The sequence below is a fragment of the Zosterops lateralis genome, assembly GCF_965231275.1.
Source record: "Zosterops lateralis genome assembly, chromosome: Z".
Lineage (NCBI taxonomy): Eukaryota > Metazoa > Chordata > Aves > Passeriformes > Zosteropidae > Zosterops > Zosterops lateralis.
The window spans coordinates 62,995,101-63,018,146 of NC_139800.1; the positions used below are offsets into that span (position 1 = coordinate 62,995,101).

The following is a 23,046-nucleotide window of genomic DNA, read 5'->3' on the forward strand; positions in this document are numbered from 1 at the left end:
CTGTATGTATTTACACAAAACTAATGCTGTTATATTAGTGTGTAGGTACTTAAATAGTGTGCCTTCCTATTGTATTTCCAAAGAGACTCCATATAGCATTCTCAAATTTTGCATCTGACAGATGTGTTTCTACGCTCTAGGCTTAAGTTTTTAATTTATTTTTTCCCTTTTCTTCGAATTTCAAGATACTTTTTAACTGCAGTAAGGATATGGCTCAGTGCACTTCACTCAGCTCTCCACTTCAAATAAATGGAAAGCTAAGCTAGCACAAGAGTATTAAATTTCATTTAAACTTTCTGAGTACTAGACTGAAATGGAAAGAATAATAGCTTGTAGGCTTCAGCAACTGGTCTAACCAGGAAAAGTGCAAAGCCAGGGCTCAGCTAATTAACAGCCAACAGCCCATAAAATGGAAACATATAGCTAAACTGGAGTTTCCCTAAAACAACATGAATAAAACCAGAATCTTCAAGTGGTTAGAAAACTGCTGAAGCTGTGTCTGGTGTAGGCTGGCTTCAGTTAAAACTGAATGGAAATGACTCCTAATTAAATATGAGCACCCTTTCTGCGTATTTTCTGCTGTGTAGTAATAGCTTTTAATTTCAAACTCCTTTAGTTTGAATGATCTTGTCACACCTACTGGAAGTAATTCAAACATTTTCAGCACTAGTTGGAAGAAGCCTATGAAAATTCTTCTTCTTATATTGTCCTACGGATGAGAAAATATTCGCTGCGGTTAAGCCCCTGAAGTGATTTGAACTTTTGAATTATTTTTGTCTGACTAGAGGGCACTCCAGTGCTCTCAATCTTTTAGCAGAAAGAAATTTGGTTGAAATTGTATCAGGCATGACTTTCCACTGCTGTAACTCTGTGTGGAAACTGATTTTTTAGAAAAGCACTCACAGAATTGTAACTGAATTGGCCACATTCTTGGATTAGAAGGGAGTTGTTAAAGCTAAAGTAAATGCTAGCTCAGGGCTCTACTCAATCTAAGTTTCTCCTAATTACAATGCCTACTACTCAATCTACCTCTAACACAAAGTTTTGCTCAACAGAATGTTTATTGCTCTTGCTTTCAGTGTACCTGCATATAGGCCAGACATATTTTTTATTTCTTCATTCTTCCATTTCAAACTCATAGCTATGCAGGTGGAATTTTCTAGCAAAATGGCTTAAACAGAAATCTTAGGGAAAAACATAAAAGAGAACTGAAAAATTGATAGACTGAGAAGAATATATACTACTTTCTAAAGAATTTCAGATTATATGAAATCTATCATATCTTACCATAAAATGGTATAGATATGAAAAGATAAAATTAGAGCCATCAATTAAGAAAGTCTGAATAATTTAGTAACACTATGAAACTACTTGTGCTGTACTAGTCTGCTGAACAGGAAAGACATATTAAAATTGAATATAAACTTTGAGGATTTGATTCTAATTTTATGTTGAATATGTCTGAAGATGGTTAAGGATAAATTTCACTATGTGAAATAAGCTGTGAAAAAATTCACTATGTGAATTAACCCTGTAGACATAAGGTTAATTAGTGGTGTGACTGCAATAAAGCTGTGAGAAAAAAAAAAAATCTATTAAGCAATATAAATCAAGAAAACAAATACAGGCTTGTGCTGAGCTTAAAAACAGAGGTCCTCCATTGCCCATGTAACTTCACTGGATGCCAAAGACGTGCTTGAGATTTCAAATATGAAATATGACTGAATTGAACTTCCAAATGTCCAATTTTCTTGTGGCACTTTGTGTCTTTATACCTGCTTTACATTAGATTTCACTAAATTTCCTTGAAGTTATAAGTCCATCTCTGGATAGAGAGGAAGAAAGAATAGATGTTGTGGTTTGAAAGAAAAATGAATGAGAGGCTCCAAGTCAGAAACACAATTTAATAAGAAGAAAGGTAAAAAGGTAAAAATAGAATAAAATAAATGCAATAACACAAAGGATCACTGACAGAGTCAGAACACAACCTGAGCAGGATGGTGGAAGCAGTCCAGGTGAGGGGCTCTTCCTGAAGCAGTGATCCTGTAGAAAGGTCTGGGAGCTCTGGTCCTCTGGGAATCCAGTGGGTAAGGGCTGCTTGCACTGTCCCAAATCCCAGATTATATCCAGGTGAGAATGCTTGGCTCCTCCCCCTGGGCGGAGCAGCTCACAATGGGATGATGAGTGTGAAGTGGGTCCTTGATGGCCCATTAAACAGAGATAACTCCTGGAGGGAGTTACCTGTGAGTCATGGGCCAGGCGTTGATGGGCCATTAGCAGAAGAGAGCCCAGAGGGAGGGGGCCTGGGAAGACACTGCCCCACCTGGTTTAACAGTTCATGAAGATGGTGATAAAACAAATACTTTGTGTACATCCTACACTACAACCCAGGACAATAGAACAGTTACTCTAATGTGTGCTTCAGAATTTCAGGTAAAGAAGTAACTCACAAGGCAAAGGTACAAGTTACAGACCCTTTCTTAGCTGTATAAATTTGACACGTGTAACAACTGAGTGCTGGTACCCTGCCAAGTTCTGTGCTGCTGCACATGTACAAAAAGTACCACCTAAATTACCATCTCTCTGCAAGGGATTCCTTCAGCCTCTGATGTCGGGTGCTGCTCAAAACCACAGGAAACAACCCTGCTTTTGTAACTGTGAGGGTGAACATTAGCTGGATCACAACTATTTTTGCCAGTGGCACTGCTCATAGGTTAGCAATGTCACGATGTCACAGAGGACTCACTTCCAGTACAATCTTCTGGTGCTCTATAGACTGCTCTACACAGCCCAAAGGAAGACAACTAACCTTGGCAGAAGGATTAAGTAATGACATGGCTTCTAGAAAAGGCTGCAGGTGGGATACATCATCTTCAGCATCAACTCTCAGCTGGGAAGCAACAGACACCAGGTAAATGGATGCTTGGTATTTTTTTTTTTTCTGTGACATGCAGACACTACCACCAGTCTAAGTTCTGTTCCAAAACTTGTGATGTAAAGTCACTCTTTTCCGAATTGCTTTTGTAGTATTGTCTTATTTTTACCTTCTGTTGGTTTAATGTGTAGCAACAACCAAAACCAACTCAGCTGTTGCCTTTTTATTTATTTAGCAAACTAGGATATTGACTGTATCAAATTAATTTCTTATGAAGATTTCTGCTCCAAGTTCTTCAAAACAATTTCTGCTTGTTTTTGTCTCCTGGTAAGATCAAAGTACAGATGACTAATATTGTCCTGAAACACTTTCAGTAACTTCAGCTTTTATCTGTCCCATGAAGCAGGTGACTTATGGCCCATTATTTTCATAATGTGTTTCAACGGTTTCCTTAGAAGATGGCACTAGCTGCAAATGAATTTTTAATTTTGATGTGTGCTGCATGCTCAAACATTTGACCCTGTAGCATGTAAATGAAATGACCAAAAGGTCAGGCTAACTTACTTTCAGCAATCTTTGGCCTTTGATATAAAACTCAAACACAAGAAACACATTAGTGTCTTCAGAAACTAGAAGTCCAGGTTCAAAGCTGGAGACTTGGTTAGAAAATGGGCCACTTCAGTTTAAACATTTAGTGTGACCAATTTTAACCAAATTGCATTTTGGGTGATGCAATGTGTAAGAAAGGAATTCAATAAGATGGGCTTTGTCTTAGAAAAACAGCATACTAACTTGAAAATTATCAAGAATCCAAGAACTATATTAAAGACAATGCAAGAAATGTCCCTTTTTTTCTCCTACAAAATAGGGATCAAGCATTTGATGCCTCTGATGAAGCCAACAGAAAGTTTACTAATTTAGTTTCAAAGATCTTCACATGAATGCAAACACTTTCTATTCCCTAACAGCAAAAAACTTCTGACTGGAACACAGCTGATTTTCAATAGAAAGGCAGGAACACACATTAATTCAACCAGAAGTATGCAAGACAGAATATCTTTCAATATTCAGTTCTAAGATACCATAAGCTTTAAAACTTTCATTTTGCTGGTCTTAAACCCCCTATTTTTCTTACTGTTACACACTTAAATGTACCTGCCTTTGTAAAAGGTCTTAAATTTAAATAAGTATTGTAGTGGTACAAACATTGAAGAAAAACAGGGGGGGCAAGCAGGCTTCCATAACTAGTAAGATGTATCAGCTTACTCCAGCTGTAGTTTCTTCTAGCTGTAAGACATTTGTTTTGGGTTTTCTTTGGTTTTGTTTGGATTTGTTTTGTTTTCTTTGTTTGTTCTGTTGTGTTGTTTTGGTGTTTTTTTAAATCAAAACTTTACTCCTGGAGTTAGACAAAAAAGTAATTTATTGCCTGAAAGCTTTCACAGTGATTTGTATTTCATAAGACAAACAGACAGTTTCATAAAGAAAAACAAAGTTGTGGGAAAAAAACCAAAAGCAGTATTTTTTGTCCTGAAAACAAATGACAGCACTCCGTAAGTGTCTTATGATGTAAATATGCTTCCTTAGGACACTCTGGCAAGAACGCTGGATGCAATCCTTGGGCTCAACTGTGCTTCTGTCACCATTCCTGCGCAGCCCTTAGGTCTGTCTGCGGAAGAACACAGGGTCTTCCCTGTTCATTAATTACAGCTGTTAATTACAGAGACGTGAGCATAACATCCTCCTTGTAGGCTGCTGAACCCATGGCAGAAGACATTATATCCAGAGTTATTTATGAATACAGACTCTGTCTCCAAAGCTCAACAGAAAAAACAGTGACTTGAACCATTCTCTCCATGTCCTGTGACACTGAAGAATTTTAAGCTTGTGAGATTTGTTTATGCAGGAAAAAGACTCATGTAACAGATGGCTGAACCTTCTTGCCTCTCATTACAAGACTTTAAAGCTTGCACTTTGAAAATGCATAATTTTAATCAACAATATGCAGCAAAATAACATGTGGCTTAACTATGATAAAAAGCTGAGCTAGTAAAAGAGTTGGCTGATTAAATGTGAAGCAGAACATCTTAAATATTATGAGTTATGTTCAACAACTGTTCTAATGAAAGCTAGAGAGAAAAAAATGGTGGCTTTCAATTTTATTTCTTTCCCTCTAGGATCTTCAAGTTCATACAAAATAAAACATCATTGTTCATTTAACCACACTATTGCATAGGGCTAAAACATTTGTTCTACTGTTTTAGCATTTAAACAGTCTAGAATTACATCTGCAGATGACTGCTTGCGCAATGGTCCCATCTCACACAGTTCTGGTCAATCAAACACTGCCTTCTTTGATAAGAGTTTAACAAGCATTACTGGCATCTAGTTCTTTTGAGGATGATAAAAATAAAAATCTGGCTCAACATATTTTTAAAAATGGGAAATAAGGAGTGCTCTAGACTTCTAAAAATATCTTAAATACTTAGTGTGATTTTCATCTATCCCCAGACTTCCACAAGAGCTTTTCATTTATCCCCGGTCTTTCAAAAGAGTTTGTTCCCTATTTTTTTTCTCTTTTCTTTGGTTTTGTTTTAGTATCACAGACTACTGTGTTAGAATGAATTTGTTAGAAGTCTCTATTAGAGAAATTAGCAACAAAAAAATTGAAAATGAGATTATATCTCAAATAATTGTAACATTTACTTACCATCACAATAAGAAAGTATTTCAGTAATGTGCAATATTAGGCTACAGCTACTGAGCAATCTGAAGGAAGTACTATTTTTTTAACTCTGCAGGGAAGCTTGAAAGTGGCTGAATTTATTTTCCATGTTTCTTTAATTCAGAGGAAGCAGCAATACATTTAAAAAATGGTTATTCAGCTTCAGGTATCTCTTCTAAAGATATGTTGATATAGTTGATGCACATCTTCCCTTGTTACTTCAAACATATCTAAACTTTGAGGTAATTTAGGACAAGACATAAGAGCACTTGCAAAAAATAAAAGCAAGAGATCAGTATTAAAAAAATTTAGGCAAGATAAATAGAAAAATATTCTGTCTTCCTTTTACTATGAATAGTTTCAGCATAAAACAGTTCAAAAAGCAAAATAATCAAGCCACAAAGTCAAGTGAATTTCTAAAGCAAACCTGACTTAACCAAGCATTTCACCTGTGTTAACATTTCAGGGATTGGGCCCACAGCAATAGAGAAGAAAAACCATTCCTGAGCCAGATTGTCTCAAGTTATTTTGCACCTCACTTATGAGGGATAGAGGAAGGAAGAGAAAAAAATTACCAGAATTAAAAATCCAACTTTGCAATGTTGTCTCCCGTGAGGGCAAACAATGGCCCCTCTCTACAGTAGCATCTTCGTTTATGCCTGCCAGCCAGTACTGACTGTCAGTATTAGCTGCATGAAGGAACATATACCCAGGGAGATTTGGGGAAATGTTAGCAGTGGTGTCCTGCTGTCCCACAAGGACCTTTCAGTATTCCATAGATACAAGGCACTTACTGGGAAGGCCTGAGATGAAACCTGTGAGTTTAGAAGACAGTCCTCTGTCCATTCAGTGATAATGATGTGCCACACCTTCTCTGTGATAATTCCAAAAAGGAACTCTGATTTACTACATGACATCTTCTGGCTACATGAAGATTATTCCTTTGCAAAGCATGATTTCACTCTCTCATTTATATGCTATACTGCGATACTCTAAGTGAGATATTTTTACAGTTGTGAAGATACGTTTTGAAAACAACATAGACAATGCAAGTTACAGTTTTTCCTACTAAGTTAAAAAAGCTAATCGGAGTCTTCATCATCAAGGTATTCCTCTGCATTACTCAATGTTCGGACTGTACCTGGAAAGAAACAAAATTAAAAAAGAGTACTAAAAATACCAGGCACAGAGGCAACAAGACTGATGTAATTTGCTGAAGTGATAACCATGTTATCCTAGATTTCTGAAACAGGACAAATGAGTAAGTTTAAAACGAACCTGCTCAACCATTTTGAGAAATGTAAGTGAAAAAAATCATGTTTCTCTTTTTTAGGAGGAGAAGCAGCAAAGGGAGAACATGAAGAAAAGAAATTGCAGAGCCCTGTGCTCAAGGGGCCATACTTTAAGAAAGTATAAATTACATTTCTTCTGTTCATTTCTTCTGCTCCCTTGTTTAGCAGCACAATTAACACAACCTTTTTACATTTCTATGACGTGATTTTAATAATTTTAGTATTTTAGAATGTACTTCTGCAATTGACATTTGAATATCTGTCTGTACATGTAAAACATAAATCTGAACATTGACGTGGAGACAAAGTAAGCTTCCGCCAATAAAACAGTTTTAGAGATAGACTATGACAGAAGCCTTATGTAAACAGGAACAAGGGAGAGAAGACTGCTGATATAGAATTCAATCTCTGAAAAAGAACAATGTTTCAATTCCAGACATTGGAAATACCAAAATGCAGACTCAAGAAATAGAAAAATTAAATTAGTGAAAATAACCAAGAAAATACAAGATGCAAGAAAAGTATACAGGTTAGCGGTGTCAGAGATATTATAAAAGGCCAAGTTGAGACAGAAAAATTAACAAGGATGTTAATACTGGAAGTGCAGTTAGACTGAGAATATCAGCTGTTATATCAAGGCAAGCAAAAAAAGACACACCACGAAATTACCAGAGACTGGTGATAGATTAGGTGACTAAGGACACAAAATCAGTCAGTCATTGAAATAAAATTAATTTCAAGGGAGTGAAGAAGTAGATCAGTTATATGTGTAGATTACTTAATATCAGGAAATAGAACATTAGTATAATTATTGGGACATCAGAACAGAGAAAACACCTGTACCAAGTGCCTACAATTGACATGCAAAGATGAAGAAAGTGTTCCTAACAGGGATGAAGTAACTTTAGGAAAAAATTATATTATATCTATCTATATCTATCTATATCCATCAATCAATCAATCAATCTTATATATATATATATATGTATGTATGTATGTATGTATGCATGTATGCACATACACATACAGAGAGAAGGACTTCTGCCCTTTTTTACAACTGCTTTCTTAAGAACCAAGATTGGGAGAGATAATTCCCCAGTTTTCTGGGAAATCCTGATTCTGCCTCTACCAAAGAGCAGGACAATTATTTTTGCTGCAACTGCTCTTCCTGGCCTTCTCAATTTGCAGGCAGCTATTCCTCCATTTAATCACCATAACCTCTAGGTTTCTACACATTAGCACTCCCTCTGTTCCCACTAGTCCTGTAACAATGCGATTGCTGTACTGCATATCCCACCAAAACCAGCTGTGTCTCTCCCTGTGTTTTTAAGTAATTTCTTGTTTCACTTAGAGTTTCCACTCTAAGTTTCAGCCTCCTGAAAGCTATAGGCAATAGTAGTTATACAGTACTGAACAATTCAGTCTTTGTTTAGCTTTTTAAAGTAGCCTCTTTAAGTCTTTTGTACATGGGCACTATGCTATTAGGAAAGATGAACACAGTGGGAGGCAGTGAGACTGCCTGAAATCTTTCTTTCTTTCTCTGTTAGACAGTCACTCAGAGACACATAGAAATAAGAAAGTTAAAAAAAAATTAGTAGTAAGAAAAGGAGGATTGTATGTTGGTGCTTGTTTGGCTTAAGTCTGGAGGAACAGACAAGCATATGGAGAAAGACAGCACATTGTTTTATTCTTGTACCTTGCCCATTGTGGTATGCTACTGTTAAAATAGTTTCCATCCTTGTTTTCATTGTGTCTGAAAGGTCTGTCTTCTATTTTCATCTCTTTCCTTCTGAACTCTTGCCTCTTGCTGACACAAGGTGGCATTTTGGGTGGAGTCAGCAGCATGGCATATGATAAACCATGTCCATATCATAGCTCTAAACTAACCCTCTCAAGCAAGCCCTTCCAAACACAATTCTTAACCCATGTACTTCCCAAATGGTTTTAATGGCTATCAGTATATTGGTATTTGGCTAAAATATTAATTCTCCAAAATTAAAATTATCAGAAAAACAAAATCAGAAATACCTGCGCTCTGTTTCTTCTTAAGCAAGGAAGCACAAGCTGCGTTCGTTGCCATATCTAAAGCCAGTTTCTTCTCATTGTTTTTCAGATCTGTTCTTGCCCCTTCATGAAGAAAATTTTCATCATGAATCACAATCCCAGTTATTTCTCAACCAATGTCATTATGATATGAATTTCACTAATGTAGGTAGAACAGTAATGGACAAGGGAATCTGAGCTATGGACTGCTCTGAAGCAGACCAAAAGCTATGGATGCTCTTGCATAAACTATAATTGATTAGGGAACTTGCTGGCTGCTCTTCCTTTTTAAGAAGCATATGTCATTGCTGTTCTGGGGTTTAAGTGCCTGATTTTGTCTGTAAAGCGGATGAAATTATCTTGAGCAGGTGAGATGTTCTACCTTCCAAACAGCTGCCAGAATTTTCTGCAAGACTATTCCTGCAAGTCAGGCAGGTGAGCTGGCTAACGACTTGTACCTGAGTTATATGGAAACACTTAAGAAATACAGATTAAAAAACCTTCAGAAGTCTACTCTGCGCACAGATTGTTGAAACTTTGGTGAAGATCTTTACCCTTTTCCAGCAGCATCTCTACAATATCTGCATAACCCTTCCATGCAGCAGCATGCAAAGCTGTGTCTCCCAATTTGTTCTGTGGAGTTAGAGGGAAAAGCAACAGGATTAAAATGCAGCAAAAAATTTTTCAGCTTCTACCAAGGGTGAGTAACATCACACCTCTATTCTAAGGATCTGTTGGTTCAACCTACCTGTTGGTTTAACTCTAGGTTTGCCTGGGTAAGCAGGACATCTACTACATCTGCAGAAAACATGGAGAGATGATAAAAGAAGAATTTAGCGGAAAGGAGTTATGCTATTTTTGCATTCATTGTAGTTAAGACTCAATGAAAGACCAATCAAATCAGCTAATGAAAATCTGTAAGTCAGACTGCATTGGGCAAACAACAATTAGTCCCAAAAAAATGGTTCTACATGAAATAACACTCCAAATAATTACCAGAGTTTTTTTTCCTCTGTCCTTCCACTCTGCCTCTAAGTTATATTAATGAGCATGCCTGTTTCAACAGCAACAGCAAAACACACAGAACTTCTGGACCTGAACCTCCCTCCTACCCCGATTTTTATTAAAAAAAAAAAAAATAAATAGAATTACATTGAAAAAACTTGGCTTTATTATTTAGCCCTGCAATTTTATCAATCAACCTAACAAGCATAACAAGAAAACCAGAGAACAATAACTCCAAATTAATGCTCTGATACCTTTATGGCCTCCATGGCATGCCCAGTACAGAGCTGTGTTTCCAGCTTTGTCTAAGCCATTGACACCAACTCGATTATCCAAACACTCTCTCAACCAGCTCAGGTTGCCTGAAGGACAAAATCAGTTTTGATTATCTTTTTTTCTTTGGAAAGTTACAACAACCATTACAGGTAAATAGTACTTTCTAAATGGTGACAGTCCTCCCATGAACTTATGAAGAGAGTAAGGGATTAGCAGCAACATTTGTAATTAACTGAACAACCAATTATGTGAAATCATATCAAGTCATACCAAAGTCATACTACATCTATTAAACATTTTTTCTTCCATTCCCAGAAGACCTTTACATCCCTATGCAGTTAAATGGATGGTACCACACTTTTTCTGGGTATAGATATAGTGGCAATTCTACAGGCAGTATCTCACCTTTTCAAAGCTGTAAAATTTACCAGATAACTTGCTCAAGAAACAAGACAACCAAAACACGCAGAACATCTTCATTGTAAATACATTATTATTATAGTAGAAAACAAACAAATCATACCTCAGCATCACACAACTAAAACACCAAACATACCTCGTTTGGCAGCTTCATGCAGTGGATTATCAATAGACTCTGCTTGCTCTGCCACTGAAATGAAAGAGTAAATTCTAACTACTTCTGAAACAGGTACTTGACACCTGTGCGGAAACAAAACATATTTGATTCTAAAAAGAAAAGAGATTTGTGAGCGACAGACTAGTGAGATGCTCTTTAATTTCCAGTGTATGAGAAACTAATTCAGAGAAAACCTTATGAAAACTTTTCAAACAGGATCACATTGCACAATCAGTCTCCATCAGATGTGTTCCCAGTACTCTTTGGTCTTAAGGTCTGTGAAAGCTTCTGTTCTGCTTATACATGGAGTTTTTGCACATGTCTGGACAGAGACACCACTCCTCCTACCCTGGTCTAAAAATGAAGTTTTACAAATAACTTAAATGGGAACACAATTTAATAGATTGTTGGGTTTATTTTAAATGTAACACACTTCAATATTCAAAAGAAATTTGAATGTAGATATGCAGCATGTATAAACTAGTCTTCTTGCATATGAACAATGCATGACCTCTGATCTCTGACAGACAGCTAGAGTAGTCAGTTTGGAAGTCACAAACTAAAGTGAAATTGATGTAGCACCAATGACTACACCACAGATTTCTATTAATGTATTTCTACTAACTACAGGGCAGGGAAATAGCACTCCTACCATAATGTCTCCTACTGAAGAAGAGACAACATGAATCAACCTAAGTCATATTGACACCTGTGATGTGATCTGTCAAGAGACACTGGTACTCTGCCTACAATTCCTGGCAGGACTTGGAGGAATTGTGTTATATTGTTTGTACTCATGGCTTTTAAAAGTGATTTTAGTTCAATCTGAAAAAGAAGTTTCTATTCAGTCCAAACACATATGGGATATTTAACATGGTGCAAACCCCAATAAACCAATGTTTTCTGTGGCAGAATATATTCACTAAAAACAACAGAAGGCAAACAAACCCTCACCCTTTGGATCCAAGTGTTCTTCCCCTCAAAACTGAGAGTATCTTAGTATCTGTTAAGAGCGTAACCAGAAACATGAACATTCAGCAAACTCAACCAGTCCCTAGGGTATAAAAATACAAGAGAGTTTGTCCACTGCTGATGTACAGGGGTAACTGATTCTGCAGATGGATGTATTCTGAAATACATTGTGGAGCACTGTTAAGTACCAATACTGTGGGTCTGCTTTTGAAAAGACGTCTTTTTATTTAGTGATTTCCTTTGATCGTGAATGATCTTACCAAATAAAAATATTCTAGACTTTACCGTAGTTGCTTGGAATTAGTCCAGTTCTCCCTTTGCAAGTTCCTTTCCACCAATTTGTATCACTCTGCAGAGAAAAGGGAAAATATTTTAGATGGGATATGTTGCATCTTAGAAGTATTCAGTCCGTATGGGATGTCTTAGACTCACCATGTCTGAGATGTAAATGATATCTCCTTCTTCAAAGTACAGTTCATCTGGCTTAAGAAAAAAAAAAAAAAAAAGAAAGGTAAACAAATAAAATACATATCAATGTGCGTATGTAGGAAAAACATGCCTGGATTAATCAGAATACGTTCACCTCTTCATTCAAAATAATGGTAACTCAAATTCTCCATCACTTAGTGCACTGGCTTTGTAATAACAGCCTGACAGTCCATAGTTTGACTTGCTTACAGCTAACTTTCTGGATCAGTAATTTTCCTAACAACACAGGAAGACTGTGGCCTTTCCAAAAAAGCACTGTGCAATGGAAGCAGTAAAATATATCTTATATTTGCTAACTTCATCCCCTTTTTGCTTGGTCCCAGTTCTCCAGATCTCTTAGCTCTCAACTACTATTGTCGTCTTTGGAAGAAAAAACAAATTATTTATGATTTCTGATCTTTGATTGTAGGTAACTGATACTACAGAAGAAAGCATGCTGCTTTTAAACAAAGCTGTTCTTGAAAGAGACTGCTGATTTATCAGACAATTTTATTCGCGTTAAGAATAAAATGACTATCCATAAACAGTTTATTAAAAATCTATCAGAGTAAGTCTAATATGGCCATTACACCATAACTGAAGAAATATTACAGACAAGGTTAAAAGTGAGATTCTCAAACCACTGCAGTCTAGATATACTTACCGTTCTGGGCTCAAACGTATACAGGGCCCTGAATACTTTAACCTGCCCTAAAACAAAAACAAAACAAAACAAAAACCCAGTTAAAAAAAATCAGTATTAGTATCATGCCTTTAAATGCAACCCTTAATTTTCCTTCAAGCTTAATGCCGGTTGCTGAATGAATTTGTGCTATGCCTCTATCAAAGAAAATCTTGATGAAAAGACTCAGCAGCCTGAGTTAAAAAACACAGCAACACGGGCTATAAAGGAAACTGGCCACCTGATCAGTTACATGTAAGTAGCGTCTTCTGCACACTTAACATGGTCTTTAGAGCTCACTGGGCAACAGAAGAGCAGTCATTGATTTCTGCGGGAAAGAGTAATTTCACTCATATATTCCCTCACACACTCATACATGCTGTACGTACTTTAATTACTAACATCAAATCTGTCAAATGACAAAGAATTAAGGAAAGAAGAAAGAAACAAACCAATGACCAATGTCACCATCATATTCTTACACTTAATTGCAGACATTATTAGGAAAATAATGTAGTGACACAGAACTCATAAAGAAAAATGATAAATGGTCACAAGGTCCTATTTAATGTACAACTGATGTCCTGTTCTATTAGGATGCTTAAAATAAGGCATGGGGTTTGCAATTCCAGAAAGTGGGTTACAGATGTTTTAACAGGGCACTTTGGAAGAGACTGTCAGCAACATTCAAGCCAAGAAAAAATAACCTTATTGCAGAGAGGTTCAAATTAAATTGCATAAATTGCAAAAGAAGCTTCCCTACAAACTTTTTTTAAAAATTCAATAGGTACATTTCAAGAGCATGAACAGAAAGTACAAACACAGAAGAAATATGTATGTTACATAATTTAATTAGCCAAACTGCTGGAGTCCATTTGACTTACTGGAGGAATTTATTATGCAGACTGTTCTGTACTGTTTACTTTTAAGTATCTGAAGCCTTAAGCACATAGGATTATTTACTTTTAAATGTTCCAAGCTTGCAAGCGCAGGTTACACACAGGTTCTTACACTATACAGATGTTTATACAGATTAACTTGTGACTGAAGCAGTGCATAATCATCAGGAGAATGTGTTTCTTAGGTCACACTAGGTCCAGGCTATTTTGTGTACTCAGAGAAACTGATGAACTTACTACCAAAGGCTACACTGTACAATAAAGTGTACACATGCAATGTTTTGTATCGTTTATTAAATGGAGCTAAGCAGGTAAAGGCAGAGTAGGTCTCAAGAATAAGCCTTTACGTTTTTAATTAAGAATTATAATCTCTAGATTTTTTTTGTCTTTTCTTTACTGCTAGATGTAGTCTTTAGATCCCAGTTTCTAAAATCCTACCCACAAAAGCGATCATTAAAAAAGGAAAATAAAAAAAAGAAAGAGATGACACAACAGGATGGAAGACAGGAGTACTGACCCTTCTCCTTGGCTTTCTCACACAGAAGACACAAAAACAGAAGACAGAACTGCACAACTAAGAACTACAGAGACCGCAACTATCATGCACCCACTTTCAGTGTTTAGTGTAAGTAAGAGGAGGAAATAGACAACACAAGGGAAGAATAAGAAATATTAAAAGAGGAAATGGGAAGATGGCAGAAGACACGGAAAAGGAGGAAATATGCATTTGTGTGTTGCTTGTGTCTTTCATACTAACATACTGCATGTATGCCAACAGATTTTCTAAAGCTATCGCACCTGTGGAGACAAAAAGACTGAGAATACTGATGCTGATTACAGTATGGCTGACACATTGTTTAAACAAAAGGCAATTCATTGTTTGTTTATGGGGTTCTTTTAAATTCCATAAACCTGAAACAGGGAGTTACTTCCCCAAATATCCAACTGTGGTGTTGCAGACAGACTAACACATGCTAAAATATCCTTCTGTGATAAAATACAAAGTACAGATCTGCAGTACAGGTCTGGTTAATGTTAATTTAATTACATTGTACTTTACATTGAAGCTAAACACTACTCATTACTGGCACCAATCTTTTAAAAATTTCTTGGTAAAGAGAGATTAAGCCTGTTCACTTTGCTTCATTTAAGAGCTTAGAACAAGGGGACTTTAGCATTTGTAATAGATTTTTTGGTACCAAATTCTAACGCAAAAATTCAGCCAAGAAGAGTGAAATAACAAAATGTTAGCATGCAGAGGGCACATTACACTTGAATCCCAGTTCTGCAAACACAGAGAAATTGTATTTTATTAGGCACACGGGTACCTGTAATCACTGGAAGTACTTTTATCTAGCAATACCTATCTTTAGGATGCAGACAGATTTTGCATTGTCAGTAATTTTTGCTTTGAAAGATGCAAAAAGTTACAAGGCACCCAAGATCTCTGCTCCCACTTACTACCGTCTTTCCAGTACAAACCATGTTTCAAGATTCCTGTAAGGACAGTGAACTAGTAATTAGCACTGATTTGAACTTATCAAAGTTGACTGACTGCACCTCCCCACCTCGTACTTTTAAACAACAAAGTAACTAGAACACAGAACACATATGTACTTTTTCAAAATTTCAAGGCACCAGGCACACATAAATTACTTTATTTTCAGCATGATTAATGAGAGGAGTATCCCATTCAAATGCAAACTACTTGAAGGCACAGGGCAGTAATATGTCCCACAACAAACCTTTTTCTGAGCACAGGGACAGATTTAAAGCATTCTTCTTTTCAATCCTGTTATGCCCTGGTCTGTTCCGATGGATTTAGGGGAAGGTTGTTTGAGTCATTTAGAGCAGTGTGCAGGAGAGACAACAAAAATCTTCAATAACAAACCTTTACATGCAAACTTTCAGAACACTAAGGTAGAATTAGGTACTTGGCAAATTTTTTCATCTGGTTTACATTGTATTTCCAGAAGAAGCTAGGAGAGAAGAAAGACAGAAACAAAGAATAAGAATAGAAAGATATCCCCACCCACGGACCCAGTGACAAGACTAGCAACTTTCATGTCCATGTGATGTCCATGTCAAAGCGACGGTCACGACACCTTGATCCACGGGGAAAAACCCACGAAACACAAAGTTAAATGTATTAACATATGCTCAAGTTCAGGTGGGAATGTCCAGGTACCTCTGCAGAGGCAGAAATTAACACTTTCTGATATAATGCTGTGGATCATCTGCAGTCCTCTGGTGGAAGGCTTCAGAAATCGGTCTGGGGTTGGGGTTTGGATGGTTTATGGCACCTGCTAAGACATGACAGCTGCCTTTCAAGTAAGTGTAGTTGAGCTAGTTATACCCCACCAGCAGGGATGAATACCTTCCGGCATAGTGTGAGTGTCTGACACCTTCTGCACAGAATGTAGTTTTCACACCCAAGCCAGTTGAGAAGACATGATAAAACACTTATTCTAGGCCTCCTCCCTTATCTGGCTCATACCTCAGTATATCTTGATAAACATGGGTTGGTTTATTGTGCTCATCCTCTGGTGCTCACACTCTCTCCACCTAGACTGTTGTCTTCCACATCACCAGCAAAGCACACCCTACTTTTGCAAATTTGAGACATTAACCAGTAATATTTCAGTCTCACAACCCCCAAACTTTAGTCTGAAGACTGTCTTCTCTCCAATTTGCATAAAACATCGGCAAAACAACTATTTGACAAGCAAAAAAGGTAACTTTTAATACATACTAGATAGATACAAATACCCTTAGCATACAAATCTTCCAAGTCACTACTTGACAAAACCTCCACGAGCAGTGCACCACGGTGTGAAGGAGTCAAGCTAACCTATTCTCTGTAACTAGCAACATAAAGCTAATGCCAGGTTGGGCCAACCTCACACCTTTTAATTTATTTTGAATAACGTACCTATAAACTTCTCCAGCTTTTCTGAGGAAGGGAAACATGGAACTCATAATTCTAAGACTATCCCTTCCCTGCTAAGTGCATAAAAGCAATGAAACAGAGAAACTGAACAATAAGGACAGCTTAAAAATGCAGCTTGTGATAGGTATTGAAGCGAGACACCTGTTGTGCTTCATAATGCTAAGTAATAACAAGACCTCACAAAACCAAACCACCATTTTCTAAAAAGACTAAGATTTTTTTCTTCTTACAACTTTGAGGTTTGTTTTTAATCAACTGCAGAATCATTAACAGAAGAGTGCTTCCAAAGAAGTGCTAAGTAAGGAGCACAGTGACAAGGAGTTACTGTTTCTCTCACAGTGACTTGCTTTTTCCCACTTCCTTCTGTTCTTTTACTCTAGCTTCCCTAAACCGCCAGAGACATTAGCATTCCCCTCTACCACCAAAACATTCTCCACTCTTATTTGCTTTCAATCCCCCAATGAAAAGCTAAAGAAGAAAAAAGAAAAAACGAACCTATACCTGCATGGCAGTACTTATTTAGGTATTTGTGTTAGGCTGAGATTTCAGCACCGAAGGGGAGATAATGAAATTTCATTAGCTGTCAATTAATATTATATCCTCAAACAAAAAACCAACCCAACACAGTCCTTGGTTCAAAACACACATAGTTTAAACAAAATAATGATGGTGGTAAATCAATGTTCATAGCAGCTATCAAGGCTTGGCTCCACTGAACTGATACGAGTCCTTTATTAGCATCTGCCATAGAGAGCCATAATCAAATCTCGCTGACTCAAACAAGATGCTACTAATTCTAATTACAATCCTAATATTGATCCTGATGCAGCATCTTTTCATTAGCTATACTAAGACTGAGTAGCTCAAGACTACCATAAAAATCAGAATAACTAACTAACTAAGATGAATCGACTCACTGCATGTCACAAAGCACTGTCAATATACACTGGGATAATAATCTCTGTGCTGTAGAAAATTAGAACTGACTATGGTCATCTACAGTTAGTTAAAAAACCACAAATCTATCAATCTCTTACACGGTTCAAGCTAATCCTGGGCTCTCATCAGCCACCTTTCTCCTTGCTCCTGTAATGCTGCACATGAACAGCTCAGAATCAATTACTCAAGTACCAACTTGACTGAAAACAACTAATTTGAACCCCTACCTGTAACAGATGGCCCAAAAGGAGAAAATACGCAAAGCCTGTTCCAATACCTGACAAACACTTTCAGTGAAGAAGTCTTCCCTAATATCAAACTTCCACAGCACAACTTGTCACTTGGTACAAGAAATGAGTATCCACCTTGCTACAACCTCCCTTCAGGTAGTTCTAAAAACCAGTAAGGTCTCCCTGAGCCTCCCTTCGTCCAGGATAAACACCCCAGCTCCCTCAGCCACTCCTTGTACCACTTAGTCTCCAGACCCTTCACCAGCTCCACTGCCCTTCTCTGGACTCTCTCCAGCACCTCAGTATCTCTGTCGTAGCAAGGGCCCAGAACTGGACACAAGACTCGAGGTGCAGTCTCACCAACACCCACTACAGGGGGACATTCATTGCCTGCTGCCCACACCACTTTCCATGCAGGCCAGGATGCCAGTGGCCTTCCTGGCTACCTGGGCTGGCTCACGTTCAGCCAGCTGTCGACCAGCATCCCCAGGTCCTTTTCCTCTGGGAAGCTTTCTAGCCTCTCTGCCCCAAGCCTGTGGCATTTGGAACTGGAAAACAAGGTGCACACAAGCCTCCAAACAGGTACAAAAGTACTGGAAATACTTTTTACAGGAGTGCCGTTTGTACTTTGGCATTTTGCTCACAGACCCAGCAGAGTTCAACACAGCATTTAAGGATTGCCACAACTGTGAGAGAAAAAGGTGGAGTCCCCAGTATTTAGAGAACCATCTTCAACTTCTAAGTAATGCTTATTAGAAAGAGGAAGTGAACACATGGTGGGGGAGGGGGGGAAGGGCATATTAAAAAAAAGGCAAGGCAGCCTAGTAATGTGTTTAGGAACATACTAAAAAGAATGCAAAGGATAGATTGCTACCAGCCTACATGACAAAATCCTGGGGTATCCAGGAACAATAATGGACTCCACTAATTTGTATCTGGAATGGAAGGAATGAATATCACTTTGCTACACAAAATCAGACGTAAAAATATTCTCAGAGAAGATATAAGTGAATACAATGTCACTGTCATAGCCTGATGCTGAAATCTTCTGTTTCTTATCAAATTTTTTTTACGAATACCAGCATGCCTTCACTTGCAGGAAGCTTGCTGGAGGTCCCAGCAACACGCAGTAATAAGAAGGTTTGAGGTCAGGAAGGAAAGTTTGTAATTCATACTGAAAGCAGACTGGGAACTGTTTAATTGTTTCTCTGACGTTTTTCTCCCCTCAGATCTGATGACTGCAGTGTAACTCCCCACATTCACATGCTCACATCTTCCTAGTAACAGAAACCTTTCTTTGAGGACAGAAGAAACCCAAACCACCATCACTTACATCAAATTTAAGTCTACTGCCAAGGCCTTAGGCATGTGACTCAATGCAAGTGGTTCTGCTCCTGTGAATGCTGTCACAGCTCCTACTTCACCTTAGAACTGAGGTGAACTTGTCTGTGATTCAAACTAAGTATTTATGCCCAGAATCCTACTTTTAACTCTGACAGCTACTAGTGGGAGAAATGTCAATGGAACTGCTTTGAGGTAGCAACCCTTTCTGTTAAACCCTTATGTTTCCTCCTGCCTCCCTCTCAACTGGAATAATTTAAAACTCTAATTTCCTTTGAACAAAGGCTGATCTTTCTCCATAAAATATAAATATAAGTGTTGTGTCAACTCTAGGCCAGGATCAACAAACCTTTCTGTGAACATGAAAGTAAGGTTTTTAAAAAATATCAATACACTCCTTTCATTTCCCCAAAAGCCTTTGCTGCACACTGTATAAGGCTCTAATCAAAAAGACATCACCAGACAGTCGGCACTTTTTAAGAAGACAGCGCTTAAGTAGCAAACAACTACTTAAGCAGAAGCCATTAAAGCCTGTCATATCCAAAGTAACTTTTGTAAAAAGGGATTAATATCCAACATGATATGAACTCTGCAAATAATGTTGTTTGAGACACTCATGGATTTCTTAAAAAATGGAAGGGAAACACTACTCTTGGATAATGCTGAGAGAAAAGTATGTTTCTGCTATTTTCAACATCCACTCCATTCCCTTTTATTTTCAATAGTGAGTCTAAATAAAAAATACAGCTAGAAAAAATAACAATACAGAGTTACACGAGAAAAGCAAAGCACTTATTAAAAAAAAAAGTGCTTCAAACCACTGTAAGTTAAGACTTTTAGACCCTCTGTAAACAATCTTGTCCTCTTATCCAAGGACTGACTAGAGACTCAGAAGACGAACTCAAGTGTTCACAAACACGATCATCTAACATATGTTGATGTCAAAAAACATCTCTCTGTAACTGAAATCCCTATGTGCTGTGCATGCAACGGGATTTACAGAAAAGCAATCTGTCAGAAAAAATGCTCTCATGTACTGAAGAAAATGACAGTGCCACAGCTAGCTGGTCTTCCTCCTTCACATCGTCTCTTTTCCCCACACTTTTAAAGCACTGTCCAAGCATAATGTCCAAAATCCCTGAGCTGAGCAGCGAAGAGTCACTGTTTTTAAAAGGATATTTATTTCACTATATATTTTCACTTCCCTACCACCAAAATATTTCCTTCCTTCTCTGTACAATCTACACTTCTTGTTTCCCAACACAGAGGAACCGACAACCAATGTCTTCTTTTCTCTTCTGTCTGTCCTGAACTGCAGTAATTCATCAGCAATGCAAGCAGGATTGCTGTTTCCTGACAGAGCTTATAGACTCGATACCTAATAATGATCAGTGAAAAAAAATCAACACAGCTTGACCAAAGGTACCAAGACATTCTAGCAAACGCAGTCAAAATGCCAGCAAAAGAGACAGCCTTACACTGCTGTAGAAACTGTATCACCACATGCAGCTCCTATATTTATGTCTTTAAATAACATCTATCTATAACCCTAAGAAATTTGATTACAGTATCAGAGGTGTATCATCTGTATTCTATATTAACATACAGAAGTCAGACATGCAACTACAGAGCTATTTTGAAGTATGCTACAAGGCAATTCCTTTCAGAAAATTATTTTGAAAAAAACCGGACACAACAGAAACTATAATATTTTCTCTCCTCAAAAGTTAGGGATTTGGAAAAATTAATCTTATTACCCTCAATCAGCTCTGAAAGTCATTAGCAAGACAATCTTATTTTGTCTTCCTTCTCCTACAAATTTCCTTTTGCTGTGTCAAGCACTCATGCTGGTAAACCAGTTCAGCAAGTTCATCTGACATAAAAATAACCTTACATAGACATAAAAATAACCTTACATAAAAAAAGTTAGAGCACCACCAGCTTGTCACGTAACACAACGGAACGGAAAGTGATGGTGGGGGCAGGGAACCTGTCCTTCTGATGACAGTCTGCATTTTACGAGATCACACACACCACAAGCTGTACCCCCCAAACCAGGGGGAGACACCTCGTATCAGACAGAGCATGCCTGAGTCAGTCTGAGAGCTCCTCTCAGTCTGGCAGGGCTAGAGCCTTTAACTCCTTAAAAATCTTACATTAATTTTAACTTATCTTCTTGAAAAACAGAAAACTGAGTTATCAGCTTCATTGGAAAATCCCACTTTTCACACATATTCAGCTGTGAAGCACCACATCCTTTCAGAAGCCTGCAAGCTTCCTCGGTACTGATGGTTTTCAGTGAGGATCCACAACAGCAATGCTTTTATTACTGTAGTTTTCATTTAAAGCGAGCTGTTTTCAAAGAAGCTTAGCAAACTACAGGGCAGAGGAAATTCTTCTGAGGATGAAATTACAGCCAGAGAGCTTTAGCAGATTTGCTTCTCCCCGCAGGATGAGATTTGACGCCTTAAATGGTCGAAATTGTTTCTGCACTTACTTGACTGCAAATTAAAAACTTGTTTTATACATTGTCTAGTTAAAATACTCAATTAGGCTAAGCATTATTTTTTTTTACACTGGCATCTCAAACAATATTCCAAATGCAAAAAAAAAAATTGAAATTCAGATGGTACTTAGGGATCAGATAATCCTGTTTTGGGAGACATCAACTAGTCTTATCTATTTCATTAAAATCAGAGTGGATTTTTAATTTCTAAGTAAGAATTTAAGCTTTTACACTGACAGATAATACACAAACATGATAAATAGCCATTAATCTTCCAGATCAATTCCTTACTTAAAAAAACTCAAAACCCTAAAGCTAAGGGTTAAATTTTTGACACAAGAATGCACATTTACCACTTCTATTCTAAGCTTTAAAACTGTGCAACTTCCAAAGGCTTTTCAATATTTTTTTAGAAAAAAACTATGGTTTCTAATAATTTTTTAGAATACCAGCTTTGCAGTAATTTTTTTCTGAAGAAAATTTAGGAGCAAAGCCCTACACATCGATGACTAAACGCACTAGGAAGGGCGATGTGTACATTGACACCTGAATTTCGAAGATCACACACGATTTGGCTCTTAGACGAGCCCTACAGGGGGAAAGAGTGGATTCCATCCTTTGAGATGAAGGCCGTTACAGGCGACTACACTATAAAACTCATGTTACGCGTTAATACATTGCCAATCCGCGCAATCACCAGGCACGCCTCGCAGTATTTCAGTATTTCAGTATTTCAGCGCTGTTTCTGACACGGGTAGGTGGTTTCCTGCGCATTTCAGGCTGGGCAGGCGCTGCGGGCGCTGCTGCGGGCCGGGCCCCGGGGGCGGAGGGGAAGGCCGGGCGGGCTGTCCCCGGGGGAAGGCCCCGCACCGGGGGCACCCGCCAACCCCCTCCCGGGCCCGGGCCCGGCCCCCGCCCGAGGCGGCCCCGGCGCTCTCCGGCCGCGGAAGCGGCAGCGCTTCTCGCCCTCACCGCGCGGCCCGGGGCGGAAGGGCGGCCCTGCCCCGCTCCCACCCCCGCCCGGGCTCTGCTGGAGAAACCCGAGCCCTTCGCCTGTCAGCGGGCACCGAACGGGCCAGGCCGCTCTCGTCCTTCCCTCACCTGGCTTGGCCGGTTTAGGCGGAGGCTTGGACATGGCTGCGGCCGGCCTAAGCGCGGACGGGGGAGCGGCGCGACGGCGATGGGGTGCCCGGGCGCGGCCCGCGGTGCTGAGAGGCGGCCGTGCGAAGGCCGGCGGACCCCGGGCTCGGGCGGCGGCGGCAAGACCGG

The 23,046-nt window shown here is 38.5% G+C and overlaps 1 protein-coding gene across 1 annotated transcript; it reads right to left on the bottom strand.

Annotated features, from left to right (window-relative positions):
- Positions 1-4,277: 4,277 nt before the first annotated feature.
- OSTF1 (osteoclast stimulating factor 1) lies at positions 4,278-22,998 on the bottom strand. The gene is made up of 10 exons (XM_083883612.1): positions 22,879-22,998; positions 12,895-12,941; positions 12,195-12,245; positions 12,048-12,111; positions 10,770-10,823; positions 10,192-10,299; positions 9,681-9,730; positions 9,487-9,565; positions 8,918-9,016; positions 4,278-6,738 (listed from the first exon to the last, which is right to left on the bottom strand). Exons 1-10 carry the CDS (start codon positions 22,910-22,912, stop codon positions 6,680-6,682), a joined length of 645 nt encoding a protein of 214 aa, XP_083739738.1. The 5' UTR covers positions 22,913-22,998; the 3' UTR covers positions 4,278-6,679.
- Positions 22,999-23,046: the final 48 nt, after the last annotated feature.

Excerpts from the sequence above, each read along its gene's own strand:
- OSTF1 (XM_083883612.1), bottom strand. The coding sequence starts at position 22,912 with ATGTCCAAGCCTCCGCCTAAACCGGCCAAGCCAG. Across the intron at positions 9,017-9,486 it reads AGAGATGCTGCTGGAAAAGG|GGGCAAGAACAGATCTGAAA; the intron begins GTAAAGATCTTC and ends TTCTTCATGAAG. Across the intron at positions 6,739-8,917 it reads TAAGAAGAAACAGAGCGCAG|GTACAGTCCGAACATTGAGT; the intron begins GTATTTCTGATT and ends GTTTCTTTCCAG.